General features: G+C 45.5%; 1 protein-coding gene across 1 annotated transcript in view; it reads left to right on the plus strand.

Moving 5' to 3' along the window:
- The first annotated feature begins 784 nt into the window (after nt 1-784).
- MAP3K3 (mitogen-activated protein kinase kinase kinase 3) overlaps nt 785-27,385 on the plus strand; it is a 32,279-nt gene continuing 5,678 nt past the window's right edge. The window contains exons 1-16 of the mRNA XM_059869560.1: nt 785-942; nt 7,243-7,364; nt 7,771-7,860; nt 9,085-9,125; nt 12,045-12,144; nt 12,735-12,848; nt 14,059-14,179; nt 18,137-18,270; nt 19,062-19,123; nt 19,516-19,583; nt 19,813-19,905; nt 20,742-20,933; nt 22,871-23,019; nt 24,799-24,930; nt 25,569-25,698; nt 26,401-26,578. Coding sequence (XP_059725543.1) covers nt 939-942; nt 7,243-7,364; nt 7,771-7,860; nt 9,085-9,125; nt 12,045-12,144; nt 12,735-12,848; nt 14,059-14,179; nt 18,137-18,270; nt 19,062-19,123; nt 19,516-19,583; nt 19,813-19,905; nt 20,742-20,933; nt 22,871-23,019; nt 24,799-24,930; nt 25,569-25,698; nt 26,401-26,578 — 1,730 coding nt within the window. The 5' untranslated portion in view covers nt 785-938. The remainder of the gene's footprint in view (nt 943-7,242; nt 7,365-7,770; nt 7,861-9,084; nt 9,126-12,044; nt 12,145-12,734; nt 12,849-14,058; nt 14,180-18,136; nt 18,271-19,061; nt 19,124-19,515; nt 19,584-19,812; nt 19,906-20,741; nt 20,934-22,870; nt 23,020-24,798; nt 24,931-25,568; nt 25,699-26,400; nt 26,579-27,385) is intronic.

Raw genomic sequence — 27,385 nt, forward strand, 5'->3', positions numbered from 1 at the left:
GAGGTGCAATGGACTCACACTGGGAAAGAGCAGGCTGGGTGTTGCTTTAAAAGGTTTGATTTGATTTAAACACAGGGAGGAGAATGAGATGATCTTTAAGATCCCTTCCAACCCAAAGCATTCATGATTCAGAGTAGAATTCCTGGCTTAGACTGGATGATGACAGTAGCACATGGTGATGTGTGAAAGGAGTTACCCAGCAGTTGCATCAGACCCAAGCTAGCAGGATTTTTTAATTATGATTCATTAGTTAATTTTAAGGGAGGATTTCTTCTCATTCACCCTGTGGCTGGATTCCCAGGGGTGCTTTACTGCAGGCACAGCACGGGCAGAAGGACAAAACTCCATTTTCCCTTTCTATTCTCTTTTCTGGACCCGGCCCCGCTCCCAGCCCGTGGGCGGGGCCGCGCCACCGTCCGTCACCGTGATTGACATCATCAGGGGGCGTGGTCTGACATACCCCGCCTCCTGACGGTTGGGGGCGTGGCTCTGCCGCGGAGCAATGGGCCCCCGTGATTGACAGCCGGCTCCGCGGGGAGGCGGGGCGGGCGGCGCGGCTGCTCGCTCGCCCATTGGCCATTAGCTCCGTCGGGTGGGCGCCCCGGCGGCGCCGATTGGCGGGCGGCGGCGGGTGCCGCTGTGATTGGCAGGAGGCGGCGGGTGCGCGGCGGCCGCCGAGCGGTTTGTTTTGCGGGCGGCGGCGGCGGGGCCGGCCCGCACGGACCGGGGGCACCGGGACGCACCGGCAGCGCCTGCGCCCTCCCGCCCCCGCCCGCCGCTCCCGGAGCGCGGCCGCCGGGAGGAGGCGGCGGCGCGGGGCCTGGGAATGTGGCGGCGGCGGCTCTGAGCCCTCCCCCTCGGCCCGGCCGCCATGGAGCCGCGGCGGTGACAGCGCCGTCCCGCAGCGCCCGCCGTGAGCGGGGCCGCCGCCCGCAGACATGGGTGAGGAGCGGCGGAGAAGCCCCGGGAGCCGGGGCCGCGTCATGGGCCGGGGCCGCTGCGGGCGGGAAGGGGGCGGCGGGGGCTCGGCCGGGCCCCGCTCCGGCCCGCTGCTGTGGGCGCTCGGACCCGCCGGGGCCGGCGCGGGCGGGCCCGGGCAGCGGCAGCGCCGCGGGGAACGGTGGATTTTCAAGGATTTAGTTAAAATGGTGAAAATCGGTGTTTACCGAAACGTGCGGTGCCCCGGGCTGTTACCGAACTTGGCCAGACGCAGCCGGCGGGAGCAGCGGGCCGGGCTGAGCTCAGGGGGCTCCTCCAGCCTCCAGAAGTTGGCTCTGCTTGAGACGGGAATTGTTGTGCTCGAGCTCAATCGGAGGAATTTTTAGCATTAAGTGCAGCTTGGGAGTTCCATCAAAATAGATTGTCCTTTATGGAGCTCCCCCCGAGTTCTCATTTGCCATTCTTAGCCCAGACAGCAACATGTAAAACCAAGCAAAGGAGCTGCAAGAACTCTTTTTCAAGAGGAAAATGTTGTTACGAGGAGCTGCCATGACTGAGTTTGATTGATTAATTTAAATTAATTTGGACTGTATGTCCTGTATAAAGAACTGCTTATAGAGGAGGGGGTCTTGTGCTTCCTGATTCTGTTTTCAGAATTAAAGAGAGGTGCTAGAATTAAACTTTTAATTGCTCTAAACCAGAACTTACTCATACTTGCATATTGGCAAGGAAATTCCTGCTTTTCTAAGTCTGGCTTCATGGGCTACAGCTTAAACATTTCTTCCCTACAACCAGGTTTAGTTTTCTAAGACTCTCCTTCATTTAGTCTCTATACATAATTAACTTTTTTACTTTAAATTCAAAAAGCATTGCAAATGTTATTCCACAACTACTTCAGTATCTCTTTACTCTATTTTGATTTGGTAAATACAACAAATTCATGCAAATCAATCACTAGATTTCTCTGCTGCAAAGAGGAATAGTGTAATCCCCTCTGTTTAGAGCAGCAGGGTGCTTCATAAACTTAAAATGGTTTAGAAGTAGGAACTTGGATTTCCATGAAAGTGTTTTCCAGTGGCAGTTGGACCCATGTTTGTAAACATGTGAGCACCGAATGAAAAAATACAATTTCATGGACCCCTCCACCATAGCATTGTGTGCATCACGGCACAGCTGCAAGCTGATTTTCCCTTTGCAATGGGAAAAACCTAAATTCATTCAGCCACTGTGACCAAAGAATCTGATTATTAACGGATGATGGGCTGTACATCACGCTCTGGCTTCCTTTGGTCAGGTGTTTCATAACCCACCTGAAGGATGTGTGGAGCGCTGCTGCCGGGGCTCACCTGGAGCGCATCCGGGACAGCCCCCGAGCTTTATTTCCCTCCTTGGCAGGCTGGAGAACGGGGACCTGCAGCCCTGAGGTGTGCAGGGGGAGCGGGGCTGGCTTTGGGGAGCAGCCCCTGCTCCCTGCAGCCTTCCCCTGCGCTGGCTTTTCCTGCCTGTGTCACTTCCTTCCCTTGGCTCACACGCACCCGGTGACACCGCGGAGGGAGCGGGGCTGAGCCTGCAGGTTAGCACCGGCTCAAACCCCAAATCCCAGCCCTTCCTTGAACTTGTGAATGAGAAGAGGGACCCTGAATATATCCTGATAAGCCTCCTAGAGCTCTCTGATTTTTCCTCTCGCTCTACAAACCAGGTTGTTTGTGATTTCCTAGAGCTTGCACACAGCAGCATTTTGGTGCCACTAAAACTGCCCACAGCAAAGGACTCAAAATGAAACTCTTTTCAATGCTTTTTTGAGACCTCTACCATAGACATAATTTGTCTAAAATTTCCTCATTGCCCCAGGATCTGCCAGTCACTCACCCAAACCAGCTTTGCTGTGGTGGTGGTAGATAACAAACACACAGATGTGTTCCCTTCTTTCTCTTTTACACCAGTATGGCATCACGTGTCCCACTATGACACCATCTAAAACATGATCCTGGATAAGAGGTTTCACACACACATGCAGATACTTTCACTGTTCTGTGATTTTTTTTTTTGTTTTCTTTTTCTAAACTGTTTCCATTTCTGACTTGTTCAGACCTGTGTAACAAACCAGGGATTGGTTGAAGTAAATGCTTTGTGGAGAGGAACAGCTTTCCCTGTGAGCAGCAGTTCTCTTTTATCGAAGTTATAAAAATCCTTGAGTGTAGTTTTTAAAACATGAAAAGCATTTCCTGGACAACATCTTTCCTGCACAAAGCAGAACTGTGTTTCCCAGACCTACTGGAGACCAGGCAAAACAGGGTCTCTCAGTGCTCCAAAAATTACTTCATTTTCATTTGTAGCAGCTTCTGCATTGTGCAGTTAATGTAAGGCTGCTCCACGTGCTTCTCCAGGTCAGTCTATGGAAATCCTCTGTTGGGCTGGAACTAAAGAAGTATTCATGCTTCTCAGCACTAAATCATCACAGTGCTGTCCTCCTCAGATACACTTTTTCCCTGTGCAAGCTCAGATCAGTATTTGACTTTATCCTTTTAAGAGATAAATACTCTGTCATGTCCTACCTCATCAACATAGGGATGAATTACAGGATGTGTGGTAGCAGTAAGGAACCAACAGCTCAGTGTAAGACTATTTAAAAATGTGTAAGATTCAAACTCAGCTGAAGCTGTTCCATCCTCTTTGTTAGAACATTAACTCTTCCCATTTTATGAAGATAAGTAATATTTTAGTGTTAGAATGACTGCAGTGAGTAAGATACAGACCTGGCAGGGCACTGAGTGGGGTTTGTAGAATATCCTGAGTTGGGAGGGACTCACAGGGATGGTGGAGTCCAGCTCCTGGTCCTGCTCAGGACACCCCAACAATCCCACCCTGTGCCTGAGAGCGTTGAGCTCTAGTGTTTGCCAGATGCTGCCCTTCAGATTTTGTGTTGTCAATTCACAAGCTGCCTCAGCTAATAAATAAATTCACTTCACAGCCGAGCTGCAGTCTGTAATAAAGAGCACACAGGTGGCTGGATGTGTCCTCTGTGCCACAAGTGGGTGACTGCTGACTCCACACAGCCTGGAACCTGGGGTAGAACACCTACAGCCAACCATTGCAACCACTGATCTTTGTTTTCCAGTGATGATACAGTTTAGAGGAGAATTCTTATTCCCAGACCTGTTCTTTGATGGATTTGATTTCTTGTCATCAGCCCTCAGCTACAAACTGCTTTCATAGCTTCTTTGCTTCTTGCCCAAAGGAACTCTGCCAAGACAAGCTCTTCTTCATCCTCCTGGTATCTGGCCAAACCCAAACTGCACTGTAGTGGAAAACTTGTGTCCCAGCTCTTCCCTGAGTGTTTTGGGTGGTAGGAACATCAGGGATGTTCCAGGCCATAGGTTGTAGTATTTTGTTGTGCATGGTTTCAGCCTTTGTCTGCCAGGTGACTCCAAGGCTGTTCTTAATACCATCAAAATGAAAGAATACCAGTAAATTGGAGACACTCCAGTAAAGGTAAAAGGTTAAATGTTCAACTGTAAAGTTGGAAACTTAAAAAAAAAAAAGGAAAAAGTTGTGCCATTGCCTACCTGGAACTTTAGCTTCATTCACAGCTGTTTCTTCACATTTTCATCCCACAAGGGGTTACTTAGTGCTGAGATAGATCCCAGCACTTATTTCCTTTGGCTGATGTGCTTCTCAAAAAGCAGCCTCTTGCTTTGGTTGTGTTACTTACACCACTTGCTTCTTTTACATGCAGTTGGAATGTCAAGGAGTGCTCTCCCTTCTCCACTGCCACAATGTGGTTATTGTCTCATTTGGCTTGTCTTGGACAGCAGAGTTTTGGTGGGTTTTGATTTGGATTTTTTTATATTCTCTGCTCTGCATTCCTTTTTTAAGATTTTTTTTTTCCCCTGTAATTAACACTTTCTGCAGATGCATTGGGAGATTGCTTTTCCTTCCCTTTCATGATCTGGTCTAGGCTTGATGTTTCTGGTATAACATTGTGAAGTCCACAGGGGATGTCTCTTAGATGTTGGCTGCTCTCAGGACCGAGTTAGGATTCACCTTCCAGTGTCTGAAGAGAGCCTGCAAGAAAGATGGAGAGAGGCTTTCCAAGTGGACAGGACACAGGGAATGGCTTCCTAGTGCCAGAGGGCAGGGATAGATGGAATGTTGGGAAGAAATTCCTCCCTGGGAGGGTGGGGAGGCCCCTGGATCCCTGGCAGTGCCCAAGGCCAGGTTGGACACTGGGGCTTGGAGCAGCCTGGGACAGTGGGAGGTGTCCCTGCCATGGCAAGGGTGGCACTGGGAGGGCTCTGAGGTCCCTCCAACCCAAATGATTTTGGGATCCTGTGAAAGCTAAAACAGACCTGGACAGAAACTGTTGGTTTTAGCAAAGATAATCCCAGTGTGACTTCTGTTCTGACTGGGACTTCTTCAGCTGTTTCCTCCTTCCAAAGAGGTGTGTTTTTCCCATTCTGCTTTTCACTTTCAGCAGGATCTGCTCCCTGCATGCTTCACAAGATGTGTCCCACATCTGTCATCTTTAAGCCTTGCAAAAATCTAGTTTGTTATTCAGACATTGATTAATTATGAAGCCAGATTTCTGCATTAAACATAAGCTGACTGCTTTGGAGAGACTGGTGAACAAATGCAAGACACGAAATTGCAGAAACAAATAGTCCCACTGAGTGTCTTTTACAGGGAAGTGCCAGTGTGAGCCAGTCCATCCTTTGATGTTCAGCAGCTGTTCCCAGAACAGCTCTTCCAAATGTGATTACCTATCAAACCAGTGCCATGAATCAGGGATGAGTGTATAGCCATGGTGGGTTCTTCAAATTAAGTTTCAGATATTTACAAATCAGCTTCAGCAATGCTCATTTCAACTCAAACTTCTCAAAGTGGCCTAGTGAGGGGAAAAAAGGAGGAACTCTGATAACCTTGTCTGGCTCACATCACTTCCAAAAGTCCCAATTATAAAAAAAAAAAAAGCTTTTCTTTCAAATCTAGGGTTCAGGTTCTCCCAAACTCTTTTAGAAAGGGCAGATTCTCCTGGGCATGTCCGGAGCTGATCAAATCATTGCTTCAAATTCCATGCCCAAGTAATGCCTTAATATCAGGAAGGATTTAACTGAGTGTATTATTTCCCAAGGGAACAACACTTGATCCCTAAAACCTTTTTGAGTCTTGATATGTGAGACAGCAGCCAGGCAATCCAGAGGGCAGGAGTGTGCCAGCAGCAGTGCCAGCATGAGGTGCTGCTGTGTGAGCTGTGGCACAGTGCCTGGCAGCCAAGTGCCCAGTGCAGTCCCACTTTGGACACAACTTCACTTGGCAGCTTCCTTTACCTTTTGCAACATCAAGGAATTTAAGGTCCTTACCCTTGCTGAAGGAAAGGATTCATTTAATTTCCATAACTTTCAGACCTTCATCTACCATCCATCACAGCTACTGTGCATTTCTCTCCTTTTGCATCTTTGTTTTTTTTTTCTCTAAGCCCAGAGTTCTGCTCAGTACCACTTCTCAAAATGAGCAGGCACTGGGAGAGAATCCTTTAAATTGGTTACATCAGGAATTTTCAGAAAGTAATTCTTAGTGGAACACACAAGAAAAAAATCAGTGTGTGTTTTTATATTGCTGCAAGGCAAGAAACCTTGAATTGAACCTTTGCTAGCAGACAGTGTTCCTGGTGCTGGACAACTTGAACCTGTTCAGCAGATCTTGAAATCTCATAAAAAGGTTTGAATTTTATTCCATCAGCTTGTTGTGAGGGAAGAGAAGAACGTGTTGGGGCAATCAGTGCAAATGGATTTGTGTTCACAGATACTCCAGGATGAATCTTCGTCCAGATTTTCATTTCTCTTTCTACTGGCTGTGATTTGTTCCACTGGTAGGCAAGAATTCAGAGTTAACAGGATGCAAAATGGGAAAGAACAGACTTTTACCAGGTTTTCCTTGGCAGAAGCACATCAGTTTGCCCTTCTTAAATCACCTGTGATGGTCTAGCAAACCTGTTTGTTGTGAAGAGTTTTGAACACAATTGGGAGCTGGGGATATTCATTCTCATCTGTACTCTGCCCAGATCCTTCTGTGATATTGGACAAGTGACTTAACATTTATCTGTCAATTTATTATGTCATGATATTCAGTTAAATTTGGGCTTTTTTATGACTAAATTAAATCAGAGTGTATTTGCAAAGATCCTAAAAAGGATTGCTGTCCCATGAGCCAGCAGAAAACCAGTGTAGAAGTGTCAGAGCTGCAGAAATGTCATGGTTGGTGCTCACTGAGACAACTTACTCCTAAAATTCTTGTGCATCACAGATGAACAAGAGGCCTTGAAGTCCATCATGAAGGACCTGGTGGCACTCCAGATGGGCAGGCGTCACCGCCTGCCTGGGTATGACACCATGAAGAATAAAGACACTGCTCACTCCAACAGACAGGTACCATGGTTTGTGATTCCTGGGGGCAGAAGGGACAGAGCAGGTGGACAGAGGATCTGACTGGCTCAGACCCTTGGCTCTGTCCTGTGCTTCCAACAGCCAAAGCATCAGATGGGAAGGAGCTCCTTGATCCTGCTCAGGCTGTGACAAATATGGTAGCTTCTATATTTTTAGATAAGATTAATGAATATCATGTCATATAAACTGTATATATTCCATATGCTATGCATTTAGGTAGTTTAATAAAATATTTAATATATATGACATTATACATTTATGTATACTGCATTCTCCCATAGGTATTTTTGTGGGGTTTGGTCTGGCCAGCTAAAAAACTTAGCAGGTTGCTTTCTCATTTCACAGTCATATGTCCATTTTTTCAAGTGATTTTATTCTTTTTTTAAAGAAAAAACACAATGCCAGCAGTCCCTCCCTCTTGGGCAGCCCTGCAATAATGAACCAGTGTGCCTCTGCAGTGGAAGAAAAAAAAATTCCGGTGAGAAAACCCAACTTCATTTCCATATTAGCAATTAGAAATTTAGAAGTATGTCTTGAAGTTGTGTGCAGTGACTTCGTGCTGTCCCTGTGCTGTTTGCTGCATTGTTCCTTTACTGATCAATTCAGATAGTTCTCTAGATTTATTTTTTTTTTTCATTTTGGAGTAATTCTAGACCAAGTTCTTTCTCTTCCTACATGTAAAATCCACTCTTTAAGGTTATGTGTGAGTGCCCCACCTGCAGCTGGTCGTGGCTGGGATTGGGAAGGTCATTTTCCCTGGTCCAGCACTGCAGGAATTCCGTGTGCTCCCAGGGACTCCATGGGTCCTTTTGAACTGCATTCTTGACCACTGGGCCTGCCAGAAACTTCCTCCAGCTAAAGAGCATTTCCTGGCCACGTTTTTTTGAAGTTCCTAGATGTATGATTGCCTATTGTCTGAGGCTTTCACAGATGGCTTAATCTATTCCAATCACATAAATTGTGCAACAGAAACGATGGAGTCTTATCAGAGTAGATTTTTCCCTTTTATTTTTATCTTTCTGACCTAAATTGGGATTTGAATTTCAATGTCCAGAGTTGAAAGTTCAGCTTGTTGACTCTTGCATGCCACCCAGCATCTTCTGAGTTTACAGTGACTGCACAGGTTGCAGTCAGGGCTTTTAACTCTCAGATGGTGCTGATGATCCCTTTGCTGAAACCTTAGAACTTTAAAAGGTGACACAGAATCAGCCTGTTTATACCTCTGCATTTTTGCAAAAGGAGAGATTTAGTCCATGTCTTAAGAATAAAGAATAATAAATAGGAATAAAAATTCAAAAACAGGAGTAGGAATAAAAAATGTAGCACATTCCCTCTCTGTTTTCTGCCATGCATGTTTGAGCATGCTTAAAGAAAATTGCCTTCAGATTCATAAGCAGTTAGGACTGAATTTCAAATTTTTCCCATGCAGTGCTAAAGATAGATTAATTTTTTTCAAAGTTTATTTCAATGTCCTCTGTTGAAATGTCAGTTTGTAAAAGTGACAGCTTCGTTTTTACCCCTTTCCTTCTCTTTTTCCTTCAGCAGTTTCTCCATTCCTCACAGGCTGTGTTCATGTATCAGCCACTTGTTCCACAGTCTGCTTCAGCTTCCATGGAGAAAGTTAAAATAACAAAATCATTTGTGTGCTCTTGTGTGTGCCAGAGTTTGATTGTGAGCTCACCTTTTGTTCTTTCTCCTGCAGAATGATGTCAGGATAAAGTTTGAACATAATGGGGAGAGAAGGTAAGTTGGCCTTCACTGCTTTGATTCTTTGCTTAGGAGAGTAGTTTAGTCATCAGTAATTTAGCTTAAATATTTTGTTGGCTTTGCTTTCCTTTTTCCTGAATGGAAATCACACAGAGAAGGCAATAGCAAACAGCTCACACACAACTTGGTTATTTTTAGAGGTCAGTGTGTCATAAAACACTGATTTATTTCCATAACGTTTATTTGTAAGTGAACTGCAGCATTTTTAAAAGCTGTCCAGCCTGAAAAAAATTCAGCCTGAAAGTCTTATTTCAGATATATTCCATTTTGTTTTATTTAACTGAAACCAAATGAAGCTGATCAAATCAGCATCATTCTTTTCTAGTTTCTCACTTCCTGATGCCCTGTCACTATCACTGCCCTGCTGTGATTGAGCAATAGATACAGCCAGGGAAGATTTTTTTTCATTGGTGTAAAAGCTTCTTTGTTATTTCCTCTGATACTTGGTTTTGAGAGACATTCTTTTATAAGAAAAAAACCCCAGAAATAACTGACATGGCAGTTTCAGTTTTTACAGCATGGTTTACAATGGATAAAATTGCTGAAATGTTTCAAAGTAGGTCCCAAAAAGCCATCAATTCAAGAGGAACTCTTGTAACATTTAATGACTCGTGGCTGTGTGAACACTCAGGAGGGCTCCAGGCTTGTCTGTGGTCTCTGGGTCTGCTCTCACTGAGGGAAAACATGATCTGGATATTTTGGAAGTTATTAATTGGGTTGTAGGCATGAATGTATGTACCATCTTCACATTCTTGTGAGAATCCTGTGGTTTCTCCCAGGCCAGGCAGCACTTCCAACATGAAGTAGTTCACAATTTCATGATAAAATGCAAATTTAATGTCAGTGGCCCAGGACAAGTTGTCTGTAGTGATCCTCACAGGCTGTTCTAGCAGAGCTTATTGGCCAGGTTGTTGAAGCTGCTCCTTTGTCAGATTTTGGGATTTCTGTTAGGAAAGCAGAAGTGTTCTTAGTTGGCAAAGCAGGCTGTGGAGAATGATTTCTACTCTTCCTCAAAACTTGAACTGTTTCTTTCACTGAAATCCTCTGTGATGAATTCTCTCTGTGATTTCTTGTGCTGTGGGAGAAATTTTACAGGGAATCATCACTGGGATTTGCTTCCTCCTCTGCCAGCCAGGTCTGCTCAGCACTCTTCTGTGTCAGGGGCGTTGTGGGGACAGCAGCAGAGCCACAGTGGGACATGTCACAGTTAATTGTCACACTGTGTCAGGACAGGGGAGCTCTCCTGTCACCACAGGCTTATCATCTTGCCTGTCTGCTGGGTGCATTCCAGGGGGCAGAAGGGTTTTCTCCTGGTTTTTTTTTTCCTAAAATGAAAAGGTTGATTGTGTGTCAGTCTAATTATGCAGTTGTGCTCGCCTGAATTCCCTGCTGCCAGCACAGTGTGCAGTTCCAGACAGGGAGCTTGCACCAGAATGTCAGTGTGTGTGTGCTTGGTTTCACAGGAGCTGCCAGATCTAACCACAAATATTTAAGGTGGTCAGGCAGGAATGGGCTCCTTAAACCCTGCAGTCCAGGATTTTGTGTTAGAGGAGTGCACAGAGTTTTTAAACTAATAAAATGTGTGGCACCTGAGAACAGCTCTGCTTTTGAAAGCATTGAGTGTAGAATGGGAGCCTTTATAAGGGACTGAGAGCCACATGGCATTTGTGTGGTGCCAGATACTGTGATTTCATGTATGGGTTTCTTAGGAATATGTAGAAGATGTTATTGTGGGCTGCTTTTTTAACAAGGACAATTATTTCCAAACAGCTGAATGTTGTAGGTCTGGTAGCAAGATAACCCTTCATGGGAAGGGGCTGAGGAACACAAGGGTTAATTCAAACAAAATCTACATCTCTTGAAAGGATCCCCAGGGCTGATGAGGCTGTGGGGATGGGTGACTGGGAGCTAAGCCTTCTCTCCAAAGCACAGGTTCATCACAGAGCCATAGAATCCCGGGATGGTTTGGGATGGAAGAAAGACCCATGGGCAGGGACACCTCCCACTGTCCCAGGTTACTCCAAGCCCCAATGTCCAGCCTGGCCTTGGACACTTCAGGGACAGCCACAGCTTCTCTCTGTGGCCCCTGCACAAAGCCCCTCTCCCTCCTTTCCCCACAAACTCCTGTGAGATAATTCAGGGTCTCACTGAGTTGCCTCCATGAGCAAGAACAGGTCTTGAGTTTCCATGGTCCACTCAGTAACTGGGAAGTCCAGACAGTCCCTTGATCATTTGTAGTGTGCTGTTGTAGCAAAAGAAATAGGATGAAGATAAATATAAAAAAACCTGAACGTTTTTTCATTGGAATAGATTTTTTTTCCTGGAAGTTAACTAGCAGAAATTACATTGGAAAGAACACTAATCTTCCAACTGAGGACAAAAAGCATAACCAGGTATTTTAATAGTTCATGTGTGAAGAGGATCTTGGATTGTTTAGCCTGGAGAAGAGTAGGCTCAGGGGAGACCTTGTTGTATCCTGTTATTTCTGCCTCGTGACAAGTTTGTTAATTGGTGCTCACAATCCAGCTCTTTGTGGCAGTGTCTCATCTGGGCCAGAGCAGGTGGTATTTTTTAAGCCAAGGTGCACAGGGCATTTGTATCCTGTTATGTGAAAGACTTTTATTCAAAAAAAGGATTCTTTTCTGCCCAGGGACAGAGGGATTCTATTTGAAATTTCCAGCTGAATATTGCATTTTGACAAACTGTATGGAAATGGGCCAGAGATCAATAATTCCTTATTGAAATAATCCATATAAATTCAAATTTGAAAGGTTCCCTGCTTGCTTGTGGATGAAAGGAGGCCATTCAGATGTGGTTTTAATGGTTCAGCCCTGTGATTTGATTGCATGATGCAGTGTGTCTCTGGAGTGAGGCAGTGGCTCTCTTTCCTCCCAGGATTATTCCGTTTGTCCGTCCCGTGCGCTACGAAGACGTGCAGCAGAAAGTGAAAACAGCTTTTGGGCAGCCCCTGGACCTGCACTACATGAACAACGAGGTACTGAGCTCTCAGTGCTCTGTGCATGACACCTCCTTTCCCCAGCACAAATTCCCTACCCAGAAATTTAATTTTGGGGTCTTTCTTTACACAAACCATTGTTGGATCCCTGATCCAAAGGCAAATTCGCTGATCCTGATGAAGCATCTCACTGGTGGGAGTGTTGTACAAACATCAGCATCTTGTGCCTTGTTCTGGTGTTGCTGAGGACACTCTCTTTCTACATGAAACCCAGTTTTCCCTTGATTATTAGTTCTGGATTCATAAGTGTTCTGAGACCATTTTCTCATCAGAGAGTCAGGGGCTGACAAGTCTCTAATCCAGGTAGGAATTCATACTTCTGTGGGGGATGCTTTAGAGGAATTTGCATTAGGGTCAGCCATTTCTTCTGCCATGGGAGGAAAACCTCATTAAAAAGCACAGTAAGACAGCATTGGAGTGAAAATTTGTGGAATAACTGAGCAATCAGAATCCTGTTTTACAATCTGGTGTTTCTCTAATGTTTGTTTAAATACCTATTGTAGAAGTAGACACTTTTTTTTTTTTCCTGTCTTTTCTAATGATTTTCTTCCATGCTCTTTATTTTGCAGCTCTCCATTCCTTTGAAAAACCAAGATGACCTGGACAAAGCTGTGGATCTCTTGGACAGGAGCTCGAATGTGAAAAGCCTGAGGATACTGTTGCTGTCCCAGGACAGAAACCATGTGGGTAACAACTTCTGGGACTGCTGCAACATCAAGGGCTTTACCCTTAAGACTCTAAAGCATGATGGCAGCATTAACTGAGCTGACAGGGATTATAAAATCACTCTTGCCAGGCACAAATGCATGTGTTTATCCTCTTTGCATTGGCTCAGCTATAGGTGTCATTTTGTTTTGGGGTTTTTTCCCTGACTTCAGCAGCTGTTTGGGGGTTAAAACATTGCAGCTTTTTAAGCAGGATAACCTCATCAGCAGGGTGACCTCTGCACCCTTTATCCAGCTCCCGTGGACTTGCCCATGGTGGAGTTTATGTGACTTAAATCAGTCTCTTTCCTTACTCCACTCAAGTGTATGCACTCACTAAATGTGCAACCATCCAGTAATTTAATACTGAATTAAAGTATTTGAGTTGTTGCACCTTCTTTGCCTGTCTTGTTCAAATGATTTTCAGAAGTCAGAATTTATTTCCTTGAGGTGTCTTTGGTTATGTTCTTTTCCAATAGTAACTCAAGAGGAGGGGGATATTACACCTTCTTGTAAAACTAGGTGTGTTGGGTCAGGGTTAAAATTGGAAGTGTCTGCAGGTATTGAGCCCCTGCTTTAACACAGAATCTCAGTGGCTTGGGGAAGGTTTCATGTGTCTCATTCCTCTTCTTGCTTTGAATGAGATGAGGGCTCTGTGGAAAAATTACCTTTAATTAGATAATATCTATGTAAGTTCAGGGGAAGGATGAATAAATTCATCTTGGCATCTCCAGACTGCTGGTGCTATTAAACTCTCCAGAATTTATTTTTACTTAGTCTGAGTTATGAATTTACTTTTTAAAGGCTGTGGGGAGTCAGGTTGCTTCTGGAACAGTGCAGGATTCAGAATTTATCTCTGCTGGCCAAGGTGGCTGATGGAAATTGGAGGTGCTTCTGTATTCTGCTCTCAGGGGGTGACAGGAGCCCCTTGTGTTTCACAGGTAGTGTCAGACACTGGGACCTGCAGACCAGGCACTTGAGCTGAGCTGCACTTGTTCTAGTTCTCTGACTCCTGTTTTACACCCTCACTGTAAACCTGGCTCTTTTGCTGTCTTTGTGTTTGTGTTTTCTGAATTAATAAGATTTCAGGCTCAGCACTTTCTTGGTACTAAGCATAATACTCTTTTAAACTGCTTAAGCTGCTTCATCTCACTTTATTTTGTTTTATTCTTTTCATTTTACCCAACAGACCAGTTCTTCACCCCACTCTGGACTGCCCAAGCAAGTCAGGATTAAAACTTCCCAATCTGTAGGGGATGTGAGCACACCCTATCAGCAGCCAGAACCCAGAAGCAGGCATCTGTCAGTCAGTGAGTATTTTTGCCACTTCCAGATGTTTTTGTTTGTTGAAATGTAGCTTTTGGGCACCAGTGTTTATGGCACAGCATTTAGGAGAGCCATGAGAAATTGAAAGGTTATTCTGGGACAAGGCAGTTCATTTTCAAAAGCTCTTAATATGTTTACAGTAGAATGTTTCAAAGTTCCTTGCTAAGTTGTGGAACAGCTGAGGAGCTGCTAAAGGGGATGTCCTAAAGCCAGAGCCATTGTGGTTAGAAATTTGGAAAGCTGATGTGAGTCTCTGAAGCTTTTTATTTAGATTGGCAATTTCAGTTCATGTAACCTAGATGTGATTTTTTTGTGTCAGGCTTTGGAATCTGTCCTGACTCCTGTAATCAAGCATTTTGCTGGGAATTACTCTTGCATCTCCAGCTAGTGTCCTACATTCTGAGCTGCCTCAGCTTTCACTTCTAGAATTATCAGCACAAGGCAAAATCAGAGGTGCACAAAAGATAATCAAAAAATCAGAGTAATATGTACCTTTGTCTCATATCTTTGGGTTTCTGTTAGCCCAGGGAACTCCTGTCTGGGGGAAAAGTTCATCTAAGACTTCTGTAGTTTTTATGCCTTCCATCTCTGGCAGATTTGTCTGATTTCTCCCAATTTCTGTGTTACAACCTACTCTTAACTGTGCAGCACAACTCAAATCTGTTCTTGAATGATTCTCAAAGCTGTTAACCTTTATATGAAAAACTAAAACGTGTAAAACACCTTCAAGGATTTATGGGCCAGAAAAACCCCAGAAAAGTCAGTGGTTTAGGGTTTGGCTCCTTGGTGTGAAGCTCAATGAGCAGTGAAGGTGCAGAAGGAAGGTGAGAGTGTGAAGGCCAGAGCCTGGGATGCTGCTCTCATATTCCTGCTTCAGAAAGGAGAGAAGGTAAATTCTGCTGGAAACAGAAGCAGAGCATGACTCTGTTCCAACAGCTATTTTGGGGCTTGTCAGAGCTAATGCCTGAGGACAAGTGATGCAAGTCACACAGGGCAGTCCCAGGAGCTGGGAATGTCAGAATTGTTTTGTTTGCAAGTTCTTCCCTGCAGCAAAGGAGTGCTTCACTTCATTAACTCTCTGAACTTGAGGCAGAATGATTACCTGGTTTCAGATCAGTATTTGCAGTGCAAAGTATCAAGTAATAAATCAGCTAAAAGCACAACAGTGTCCATACTGGGGGGTCAGAGCCAGAGTTGGATCCACACTGCTCTGAGCAGAGGTAACTGAGAGTGAGCTCAGGGGGAAGGACTTGTGGCCTAGAGCAGTAATTCTCAGTGTGGCACTTGTCTAACAACCTGCTTGTATCCTGTGGAGAGTTTGCTGATCCCCTTCTGTACAGTTTGCTTTTTTGAAGCAGCAAACAAACAAAGTACTGAAAGCTTGTGAAGTACGTGACTGAAATGGGGACAGAAAGACTTTTGCCATTCTTCCTAGTTTGAAGTTAATGTGCATAAAAGGAGCAACATTCCTTGGTCCTGAGAAGTGGCATCCATGCATGTCTGAACACCAGGTTTCTTCTATAACAGACAAATTAAATGCCAAATTCTTTTCATTTAAAAAATATCTATATACATCTTTTTCTTTACTGACATTCTGGAGTATCCAGATATTGGTGCCAAAGCCAACAGACTGTAGCAAGTGTCTGTCATGGGTGAGTTGTGCAGTGATAAGGGGCCCATTCTGTACCCCAGTTACACACTCTCCTCCTATCCCAGCTTATGGATGCTGTCTGGATAACTTGTCATTCATCAGTCAAGAAACCTTTGCTTTTATTTTCTGAACGTGTCAGTACCAGGCTGTTACTTTGTGAGAGGTCCAGAAGAGCTCCAGTTGTGTCAGAGGTCTCCTGGTAATTTGGCAAGAGCTTGGTCTTGCATCAATTTCTTCTTCCTTCTCTTTTCCTGTCTTTGGTTTGAAATGTGCCCTGTTTGCTGGTGTTTCAGGCAGAGAGACTCTCCAACTCCTGCCCTGTCATGCAATAAAGTCCTCAGCAGTGTTCAACTAAAGCTTTTTGCAGGCAGGAGAGGGACCTGTGTGGTTCCTGAGCTCCAAACATCCCAAGCCCCTTGTCACCAGTTCAGAGCTTTGCAAGTAAAGATAACTTTTATTTAGAAGGGAAAAAAAAAAAAAAGTTACTAAGCATTCTGGCAGGGCTTGTGTTTTTTCCACTCACTTCCTTTGATATACATGGATTTAGTGCCGACTTCCTTTTCCTGCCCAGGGATGGGGCCTTTCCACAGCAGCAGCTGGGCTGGTGCCAGCAGCCCTGGGCTCGCTCTGCCTGTGGCATCTGTCGGAAGGAGTGAAAGTGCTCCCAGGGCAGGGGCAGCCCATGCACTCCCAGGGTTATCCCACCCCTCCCAAGGGCTCATCAGCCCTGGGAGCTGCTTGGGACATCAGGTGGTAGCTCTGAGCAATACATTGTGGGCTTGGCAATCTTGGCTTCGTGATCTTGGAGGTTTTCTTCAACCTTAATGATCCTATGATTTTATTAATCCCTTTTTTTTCATGTAGTTCACCCCCCTTGCACTCTAAGCCAGGCCAGCATTGTTCATTTTCCTTCTGCAGCCCCCTGAAAGGTGTGTGCTCTGCTTTTCAGTCCACTTCTCCCAGCTCCTTGCCTTTGCTCTTTATTACAACTTCTATAGAAAATATTTTCCTTGGGAGAATATTTGCTGATCTTTACCCATCTTTCCTAGCACCTGAGTACACACAGTTAATTAAAGACAGTGTTGTAAGGGGCACAGCTTGAGAGCTGATCTCCACCTGCTGCCTCTGGCTTCATGTGTGACCTCAGGCAGATTGGCCTGGACCACAGCAGTTCCTGCAGCTCACAGTGGGAATTGGTGGCAGCTGCAGGTGGATAGGTCACTGCAAAAAGGGGTTTTTTTTAATTCCTGTATCTAAAGTTTCATCTTCTTTGAGATCCGCAAGGAAAAAATAAACCCTAAGAGTGAAGTTTCTCTCAGTAGCACAAGAGAAACTCTTTAGGTAGTGCCACTAACAGATGATTAAACTGGAATTATGCTCAGAAGGTTGAGCAAAAGAGGTTAGAAATAGGTGACTGCTTTGTCAGGAGCTTCAGCAATAATCACCTAGCATCTAAGACATCAGCACAGGTGCACATCAGACACTTTGGTTTCCCTGGTCCCATGTCTGTCCAGACTGTGGGGTTCACTCTGCAGTTACTGTGGGGGATGGAGGTTTGGTGTGGAGGCAGTGAGGGTGATGCACACCAGACAGTTTGGTTTCTCTGGTCCCATGTCTGTCTCTGAAGTTACTGTGGGGATGGAGGTTTGGTGGGGAGGCAGTGGGGACAGTGCACATCAGTTTGGTTTCCCTGGTCCCATGTCTGTCTGCACTCTGGGGTTCACTCTGCAGTTACTTGGGGGATGGAGGTTTGGTGTGGAGGTAGTGGCATGGTGCACATCAGTTTGGTTTCCCTGGTCCCATGTCTGTCTCTGAAGTTACTGTGGGGATGGAGGTTTGGTGTGGAGGCAGTGAGGGTGATGCACACCAGACAGTTTGGTTTCTCTGGTCCCATGTCTGTCTCTGAAGTTACTGTGGGGATGGAGGTTTGGTGGGGAGGCAGTGGGGACAGTGCACATCAGTTTGGTTTCCCTGATCCCATGTCTGTCTGCACTGTGGGGTTCACTCTGCAGTTACTTGGGGGATGGTGTGGAGGCAGTGGGGTGATGCACATCAGACAGTTTGGTCCCATGTCTGTCTGCACTCTGGGGTTCACTCTGCAGTTACTGTAGGGGATGGAGGTTTGGTGTGGAGGCAGTGAGGGTGATGCACACCAGACAGTTTGGTCCCATGTCTGTCTGCACTCTGGGGTTCGCTCTGCAGTTACTGTGGGGGGATAGAGGTGTGCTGTGGTGGGGCTGGCTGCTGCAGCAGTGTCCCCAGCAGCAGTGTGAGTGTGTCCCTGTCACAGGCTCCCAGAACACGGGCCGCAGCTCGCCCCCGCCCGGCTACGTCCCCGAGCGGCAGCAGCGCATCGCCCGCCAGGGCTCCTACACCAGCATCCACAGCGAGGGCGAGTTCATCCCCGAGACCAGCGAGCAGTGCGTGAGTACCCACCTGCCAAGGGCTTCTGCCCAGCTGGGCCCTCCTTTCCTTTCCCAAATATTCACTGGTTGTGGTTGCATCAACACCTCTAAGTGGTGAGGCACGCGTTGTCCGGAAAGTTGTGGCTGCTCCATCCCTGGGAGTCTCCTCAGAGCAACCTGATCTAGTGGAAGGTGTTCCTGCCCATGGCAGGAAGTGGAATTGGATGATCCTTAAAGTCCTTTCCAACTCAAACCATTCTGGGTTTATAAAAGTGCTGCTTTGTGCATTTAAACAGCTTCACATTGTAGCTGTGTGAGTTCAAAGCCTTTGTTGGGCTGCCAGAAGCAGTTCCCTGTTCTGGGCATGGCCCCTCCACCTCTGACTGAGCAGTTTTGGTGCTGTCACACATGTGACAAGGTTTCCTATTACCAGGTTTGGGTGACCCTCTTGCTTTTGAAACTCTGCTCTCCATTCAGAAAAGTGGGAAGTGAGGCCAAAGGGCGACTTGCAGGTGGAGGCAGCAGCACCAGCAGATACTGCTCCTGAAGCCAGCTGGGATCAAAATGCAGCACAAGGCTGCTAAAGCTTGCATTGTTCACAGCAGAGTTCTTTAACAACTAAAGCAGTGCCTCAAATTTTATATGAACCTAATTTCTATGGGAGATAAAGGAAAATTATACATTTAAATCGGCTTAGACCCCTTTCTTCAGCTGGACATCCTGCAGGCAAGCAGTCATGGGCTCTGCTCCTCTGTCACAGCCTCTCCTGGACTGCACTCATGTTGCTGTGTGGTTTCTTCTGTGTTGCAGATGCTGGACCCTCTGAGCAGTGCTGAGAACTCGGTGTCAGGAAGCTGCCAGTCCTTGGACAGGTGAGCAGCCAGGTACAAATGTACAAACTGGTGAGAATGTGTGTGCTCAGGTGGAAATGCCAGTTGTACCTACATAAAATCCTGTTTTCTATCTCATACATTTTCTTGGAGGGAAACAAGAGCATTAAAGAGCATTAACTATGTCTTAAGGCTGTGTTGTTTTCTGGCACAACCACAGACCAGCAAACTGGTGCTTCAATAGCTTTAAGTTAAAAATACAAAGTTCTGAAGCAAGCAGCCTGTGTGGAGCCACCCCTCTAAGAACATCTGGCTGCAGGGTATTTAAACCTCTTTTAGACAAGGCTCTACTTGTTCATTTAGAAAATAAAACAGCAAAAAAAAAAATACCCCAAACAACAGCAAAACTTACTCTTGCCTTCTTTCTCTGTTAGTCCTTCTTTTCGGAAGTCAAGGATGTCAAGGGCACAGAGCTTTCCTGACAATAGACAGGAGTTCTCAGGTATGTCTTTGCCACAAAGGTTATTTGACCCAGACACTTTCTGCTCTTGGCTTGCTGCCCTCCCTGCTTGCTGGGATTGTATAAATAGAAGAAGTGGGGACACGATGATGGAAAAGCTATGAAGTTATTTATTGCCCCTTCCTAAAAACCTGCTGTTACAGGAAAATTCTGTTATTAGAAGTTATGTTTTTTGAAGGAGCCTCACTTTTGTCTTTGCTTCTCCTGGCAGACCGTGAGAATCAGATCTATGACAAGGCAGGCAAAGGTGGCACCTACCCTCGGCGCTACAACGTCTCCATGCAGCACAAGGACTACAACGAGGGTGAGTTGGTCTCACAGTTGGTCTCACACCTCCCATTCCAGGCTGGCAAAAAAAGGTGAGGCAGTGGCAGCCTCTACACGAGGGTAACTCCTATTTGGAGAGCCTGGAAGTGCCCTGATCCTTGCAGTTGGTGCTGAGGTTGATGCTGCATGATGCCACTTTTTCATGGAGACCAAAGGTTGTTGTTTGTAATTCTTTGTTTACTTTGTAATTCTTTGTCCTTTCTGGTGTTATCCAGGCTGAGTAGGGGATTGTGGATGTAGTTGTTAGACTTGGCCCTATATAATTTCTTTCCTACCACAGAGATTCATTATACTTTGCTAATTTGCATTGCAGACTTGCTTCTGGGTCTTTTAAATATAGCAGGGACTTAAAGAATTACATCTCTGCTCAGTCAGATGGCTTTATGCAAAATAATCTCTCAAAATTTCACGAGGTGCAAGTTGGCATAATCTTGCTTTGTGGTTTTTATTTGCAAGTCCAGGCACATTATCTAGAAAGTCATTTTGTATGTAGTTGTTAACAAAACTCAGAGCTTGTGCTCAGAGCCTGTAAACCAGATTTTTCCTTTGGAAGGTAAGTTTAGATCTTATAGCACTGAGGGCATTACAAAGTGTTCTCTGCCTTCTGCTTTGGGAAGGATCCAGGGCTGTACTGAACTCAGGCAGCACCAGCCCTGAGCTGTTATATTTTTGCATCTCGTCTGTTTGGCAGCAGATTCCGCTCCACGGGCACAGAGCAGAACACGGGATTTCTCTCCCTTCTCCCCGCTGCTCAGCCCCCAGCCATTACCTCCCACTTGCAAGCATTTATTTAAAGCTGTTCCTTCTCCCCAGGCCGCAGGACGTTTCCCCGGATCCGACGTCACCAAGGGAATCTCTTCACCCTGGTGCCTTCCAGCCGCTCGCTGAGCACCAACGGCGAGAACCTGGGGCTGGCCCTGCAGTACCTGGAGCCGCGGGGCCGCCTGCGCAGCGCCGACAGCGAGAACGCCCTGGGAGTGCAGGAGAGGAACATTGCCACCAAGTGTAGGCTGGGCTCCTGGGGGGTGCCACAGGGCTGGGCACAGGGAGGGCTCCAGGGGAGCTCCAGACCCGAGCCATTCCATCCACCTCCTTCCCGGGCTGTGCTTTGAGACTTGTTTGTCACACCTGCAGGACAAGGGTTTTTCTTCTCAGGTTTCTTCTGGGAGCTGGCCTTTCCTTTAGAAAGTGTTGCAAATTCAGCTAAGAAGTAAAATCTGCTTGATCTAGGTGTTCTACAGGGTTCTTAAAACAGGCAGACTGTGATGTTCATAGGGGTCCCAGGATGAGGGAAGAGACGAGAATTTTGACTCCATGTTTCAGAAAGCTGATTTATTATTTTATTATATATATTATATTAAAAACTATACTAAAAGAATCGAAGAAAGGATTTCATCAGAAGACTGGCTAAGAATAGAAAAGGAATTAATAACAAAGGTTGGTCACTGACCAAGACTGTCTGGACAGCTGGACTGGGATTGGCCATTGATTAGAAACAACCTCATGAGACCAATCCCAGATCCACCTGCTGCATTCCACAGCAGCAGATAACCATTGTTTACAGTTTGTTCTTGAGGCTTCTCAGCTTCTTGAGAAGAAAAATCCTAAAGAAAGGATTTTTCATAAAACATGTCAGTGACAGCAGACATGTTGTTTATTTTCTTGCTATGTTAACATTTTCAATCAGGCTTTTGGGTTACAGTTACTCTGTTAGTTGAGTGCTGTATGTATTTCACTTGCTCCTTAGTAGAAGGATTTACTCCTGTATTCATGGCATCCTTGAGCTGTTTTGTTGAGCAGCTTTCTATTATAAAAATAAAAACTAAGTGGAGCATAAGTCATTATTGAAGAACTTTGTATATCCCATACAGTAATTTAAGGATCAAAATGAAGAGTAAGCTTGGAGCAGAGTAAGGAACACACTAAAATACTGAGTGCCAGTAAATCTGATTAAATTAGACATGTCAAAGCAAATCTCTCAGCTCTTCTGTATTTTCACACTGCTCAGATGGCTGGTTCTTGTCTTTGTTTTTAGAGTTTCTTGTTAGATCCAACATAATTGGATCCATTGAAATGCAGGAGTCTGGTAGTGTTGCTTTCAAAGTTGGAGCTAAAGCACTTGTCTTTGAGTAATATGCTTTGGGATTAAGGGCAGTCTGAAAAACTGGGCTCAGGTATTAATCTCTGGGTCAGGAGACTGCTGCTTGTGAATGTGAGGGCTCCCAGTGCCCTGAGGATGGAACTTCCTGCTGGGGTGTTGGAGATGCTGCTTTACCTGGGTCTTGTGGGTATTTTTATTAAGTCTAGCTGTTCAGCAGGTGAAGAAGATACCCACTCTGTGCTAACACAGTCCCTACTTTATCCATGTCTAGTAGGTAATTATGACTTCTAATCTTTATGGTTAGAGAGAGCCTTGCAGTAAAATCCTTCCCACAGAGGTTAACCCCAAACTAGCTGGGCAAAGAAACTCAGAATAATGTCCTTCAAGTTGTCCCAGAAGCTTAAGTCATTCCCAGCTGGCTGGGATTGATTTAGCAAGGCTGATCCAGCTCTTCTCCATCTGATGCATGTGATAACTTCAGATCAAGGCTTGGAAGCTGCTCTTTAGTTGCTGCACCATCTCTTAAAGTAATGATTTTGTAGAATCTACCTGGTGGAATGAAGTTTCACCAACCCCATTGAATAACTAGTCTGTAAAACACATTTGCAAAATGTTTTGTGGTGTCACATTAATGGGACATCAGTCAGCAGATCCTTAGCCTGGACAGTTGGATTCTGTTCAGAGCTCTGCCACTGACCCCTTACTCTGGGAGAACACCTCATGTTTATTCAACTACAGAATACCTCTTCAGTCCCAGTATGATGGAGATTGGTCCTGGAAAAGCCCAGTTTTGTTTGTAGAGAGTGCCATGAAAGGAGAAATGATTGCTGCTCTCTTCTAGCTCCGAGTGCTCCGATGAACTGGCGCCGGGGGAAGCTGCTGGGCCAGGGCGCCTTCGGCCGCGTCTACCTCTGCTACGACGTGGACACGGGCAGAGAGCTGGCAGCCAAGCAGGTCCAGTTTGATCCAGAGAGCCCTGAAACAAGCAAGGTAATTCTCATCTCAGCTCCTAAAACCCTCTAAGATCCTGTACAATGTCTCTCTCTGTCTGTCCTTGAAAGCTGGCATCTTGTTTAGTTCGTCCTAAGGTTTCGAGTCGTGTGGAGAAGAATGGGAGTCATTTAAAAATTGCTTTTCTGTGTTAGTAACTTCAGCTTGAAACTAAAATCCATTTTCTTGCTTCATTCTTGGCTCTCCTTTCTCAGCTTTTTGGGTTTTTGCCAGGTTGCTTGAGGAATACTAGACTGCCCTGTGTTCCTGGTTAGACATGGATGTGAATGAAACTAAATCCAGCGAGAGTAGGGGGTTTTTTTGGCTTTTTTTTTTTTTTTCTTTCTTGAACCAAAAAAAAAGCTGCTTGCACATGCAAAACCCACTTCTGGGTTTATATGGTGCACCCTGTATTAATTACCAAGTGCATTAATTACCAATTTTCACTTCTGAGTTCTCTGTGTCCTTAAAAACAAATGGAGCTGTGGGGTGTAAATTAATCAAGAACACTGATGTGACAACACTGGAGACTGGAGATGGGACAGGCACCTTTAGCACTCAACTTCCTGCACAGGGGATGCAGCTGGAATGGTTTTTGGGCTCTTTGCTATTGTTTTAACAGTGTACCAGTTTCCCAATATTGAACAAATTCACTTTGAGCTAGAATAACTGATCCATGAAGATTTAATTATTCTGATTTTATATGGGATATTGGTGCCAAGATATGTCCTAAATTGGGAAGTTCTACTGTGTCTGTGTTGTAAATCAGACAGTAACTCTGAGCCAAGGAGGAACAGGCTGAAATATATTTTGAAGGCACAGAAACTCCAAACCTTATCCTATTATTTGGTCTGATTAAGCAGCTTCCACTGGTTCCATGTGTGCCTACAACACCCAGGTTCTTGTTCTAAGGTTCTGCATCCTCTCCCAGAGTGAGAGAGCTGAACCTGATACCTTCCCATGGCAGGGCTGGAAAGGTAAAAATGGGACTGATTTGGGGAGAAAACATTCCTTTTTCTGTAAATCCTCATGCTTCAGTACCTTTGATGTTCCTCCTGTTCAATCCCTGGATTCAGCAAGAGCCTGATACTTCTTCTGAGCAGCAGACATTTGTGATTCCATCTGAAATTGGATGGAATCCAATGTTGGATAGCATCTTTGCACTGTGCTACCCTGTTGTCTGTGGCAAGAGCAAAGCAAAGGATCAGTTTCATATGCAGAGCTGCAGATTCTTTGAAGTAAATAGGAGAGGAAGCTGTTTGTAGGGCTTGATTCCAGTAAATCATCATTGTGATCAGAACAGGACTGGGTGACAGAAACTTAGCAGCTCCCAGCACCTGTTGTTTTGCTCTCCAGTGGGTTGAAGTTCCAGTTCTGTAACTGTATTCAGAGCTGCTCCATAATTACACTCCCTGCCACAGTTTAGTGAGAGAAGTGAGGTTATACCTGTGTTGTGGGTGGAGAATCCTTTCAGCTACCCAGGATAAAGCCATGCAGATGACAGAAATCAAGGCAAGAAACAAAGTTTTTCTGGTACTAAATCAGTGTATGATACAGCCTGTGTTCTATCAAAGCTTCCACACCAACACTTACCTGCAGATAATGCAGTAAAAATGAATGGGAAGCCCTGGTAATATTTGTCTTTTCCAAGAATTAGATGAAGTGATGTCAGTGTGGTAGTGGTCTCATCCTACCAGTGACATGACAAATTTATTACTTTTTATATTTATTATTTATTTCCTGGGGCTGCAATCTTATTTTCTCCTTCACCATCCACAGGAGGTGAGTGCTCTGGAGTGTGAAATTCAGCTGCTGAAGAATCTCCAGCACGACCGTATTGTGCAGTATTATGGCTGCTTAAGGGATCGAGCAGAGAAGACCTTGACCATCTTCATGGAGTACATGCCAGGGGTAGGAGCAGCACAAGGGATCACAAAGGGAGGTGGCTGGGTTTCTTAGCTGGTTTATTAGTTGCTGTGATCCCCCCTAACTGTGTCATCTGCCTCAGACCCTCTTAGGGCTGTGCCTTCTCAGGCTCATAATGCCACCACTGTCATTTTATTTATGCCCAAAAAACCTCTTTGGTTTTTTTCCTTCAGTGTCTTCTACTTGAAATGCATTCTCTGTAACAGGCTTTAAAGCCAGTTATTTTCTTCAATCTAAATTTGTTCTACCAAAGTACCCCAAAGGACTTGGGCCAACATGTAAGTCCTGGTAACTGAATTACCAGAGTCATGGTACAGCAAGGCTAAAACTGACTCTCCAAAAAGCGAGGCTTTTGACCCAGATAAGTCTGCTGAGCTGTTTTATTGCTTGTCTTCACAACAAGTTGTACCAGCAGACAGAACCTCCTTAGGCTGTTTTTGCCATGAAGCCTGTCCTTGCTGTTCTTAAAAAGAGCTTCTAGGGCAAGATGCTCCTAGAAAGGCTTTAGCAGAGGGCAGAGTTCATTGGTGTGTAACACCCAGAGCTTTTGGGAGTTGAATGGACGCTGTGAAGTCCGTGCTTTGTCACCCCTTTGCCAATTCTTTGCCTTTGCTTTGTGGCAGGGGTCAGTGAAGGACCAGCTGAAGGCGTACGGGGCCCTGACGGAGAACGTCACCCGCAAGTACACGCGGCAGATCCTCGAGGGCGTCTCGTACCTCCACAGCAACATGATCGTGCACAGGGACATCAAGGGTGAGAGCAGGCCCAGGGCAAGAGAGCTCTCCAGCACGAGTGCTCTCACTTGGAGAGCACAGGGGTGTCATGTGGGCACGTACCAGATGATGGTAACAGTGGGGTTCTTGATCTCGTTGCAGTTTTGGAGGAAGAATGGGTTTTGGTGTCTAAGCCTCAGTTTGTGTCCACATAAAAGCTAAGCTCTAAAGTTTGCTTTTTCCCTGGTGCTTCGTGTTCAGGACCAAGTGGAGATTGACTTGTTTATTGTAGGAGTTCAAAGTGGTTTAATTAGCTACATCTGTTAGCCAGCTGACCAGAAAGCAATGCTTGCACTCACCAAAGCAGCATCCCAATAAAATCCTTCTCTACACAGCTCTGTTCTCCCTCAGCCCTTGGCCTGGGGGCCCTGCTAGGCTGGTTGAACTGTTTACAGGCACTGTAACAATGCTGGTGCTGACTCAGCTCTCATTTCCCTCCCCCCTTCACTTCCTTGTGTTTTTCCCCGAAGTTTTTCCCATTTACAGCCATTAGCAATTGGCTTGTCTACAACCTGAATTAAAGAAATGATGTTTAGCAGGTCACCTGAGGCTTAACGGGGAGAGAGCCATACCATGAGCACGGGTATTTGGGCTTGGATATCGTTCTGTCGGCTGCAGATCCAACAGCTGGATCTCATGAAAACAGCTGTCTTGGGTTTTTTTTTTTTTTCCTTCTGTCCAGGTGCCAATATTCTCCGTGACTCTGCTGGGAACGTGAAGCTTGGGGACTTTGGGGCCAGCAAAAGGCTGCAGACAATCTGCATGTCGGGGACAGGCATCCGCTCCGTCACGGGCACCCCGTACTGGATGAGCCCGGAGGTGATCAGCGGCGAGGGCTACGGCAGGAAGGCAGACGTGTGGTGAGCCTCTCACATCACTGCACAGATAACACCCTCTGCCCTCTGAGCATCCAGATTCACACCTTGGCTGGGTGAAAAGTTTAAAGAAAATTGAAGCCACTGGGTTGAATTCAAGACGTAATCTTCCTCGGGCTGTGCTTTGCAGTGGTAACACCCAGCGAGTCATTTCGTTTTTCAGGAGCAGTTTCCACTCATTCCTTGCTCAAATTGATAGCTGGTTATTTGCTTTCTGGCTGGTGCAATGTTTTCATCCTTCTCGTGCTCTCAGGCACTTGGTGGAATTCTTGGGTGTCCTAAGCAGGGCCAGGAACTGGGATGATGATCCTTGTGGGTCCCATCCAACACAGGAGACTCTGTGATTGTGATATACCTTAGAAGAGCAACTGAAGGCTGTCTAGGGAAAGCCCATTCATTTAGATATAAAATGAGAGTTATGCTTAAAATGTACTGCAGATTAATAGAATTTTAGCCTTAAAGGAAAGATGCTCAAACCTGGAATAACAGAAAAGATCCAGGTCAGATCAGAGCTGATCTGCATGAATGGAAACTGTAGCTGTGCTATTATTGGCATAGCCAAGGAGCAGCCTTTATCAAAAGAGCAAAATGGTGCTGTGCCAAAACGTAATTTTGGGGGCCTTAAAAAGGTGAGATTATAAAACTTAAGTAAACAATGGGGACAAAAGGTCTGGTTGTGCCTCCACAGTAAAGCAGGACCTGTTTCCTGTACAAGCAGCAAGTGGAAACAGCTGAAACTTGTCTTGTCTGCAAAGAGTTAAATCCTGCAGACTCTCCCAGTTGGGATGCTTG

Source organism: Haemorhous mexicanus, chromosome 28, assembly GCF_027477595.1.
Source record: "Haemorhous mexicanus isolate bHaeMex1 chromosome 28, bHaeMex1.pri, whole genome shotgun sequence".
Lineage (NCBI taxonomy): Eukaryota > Metazoa > Chordata > Aves > Passeriformes > Fringillidae > Haemorhous > Haemorhous mexicanus.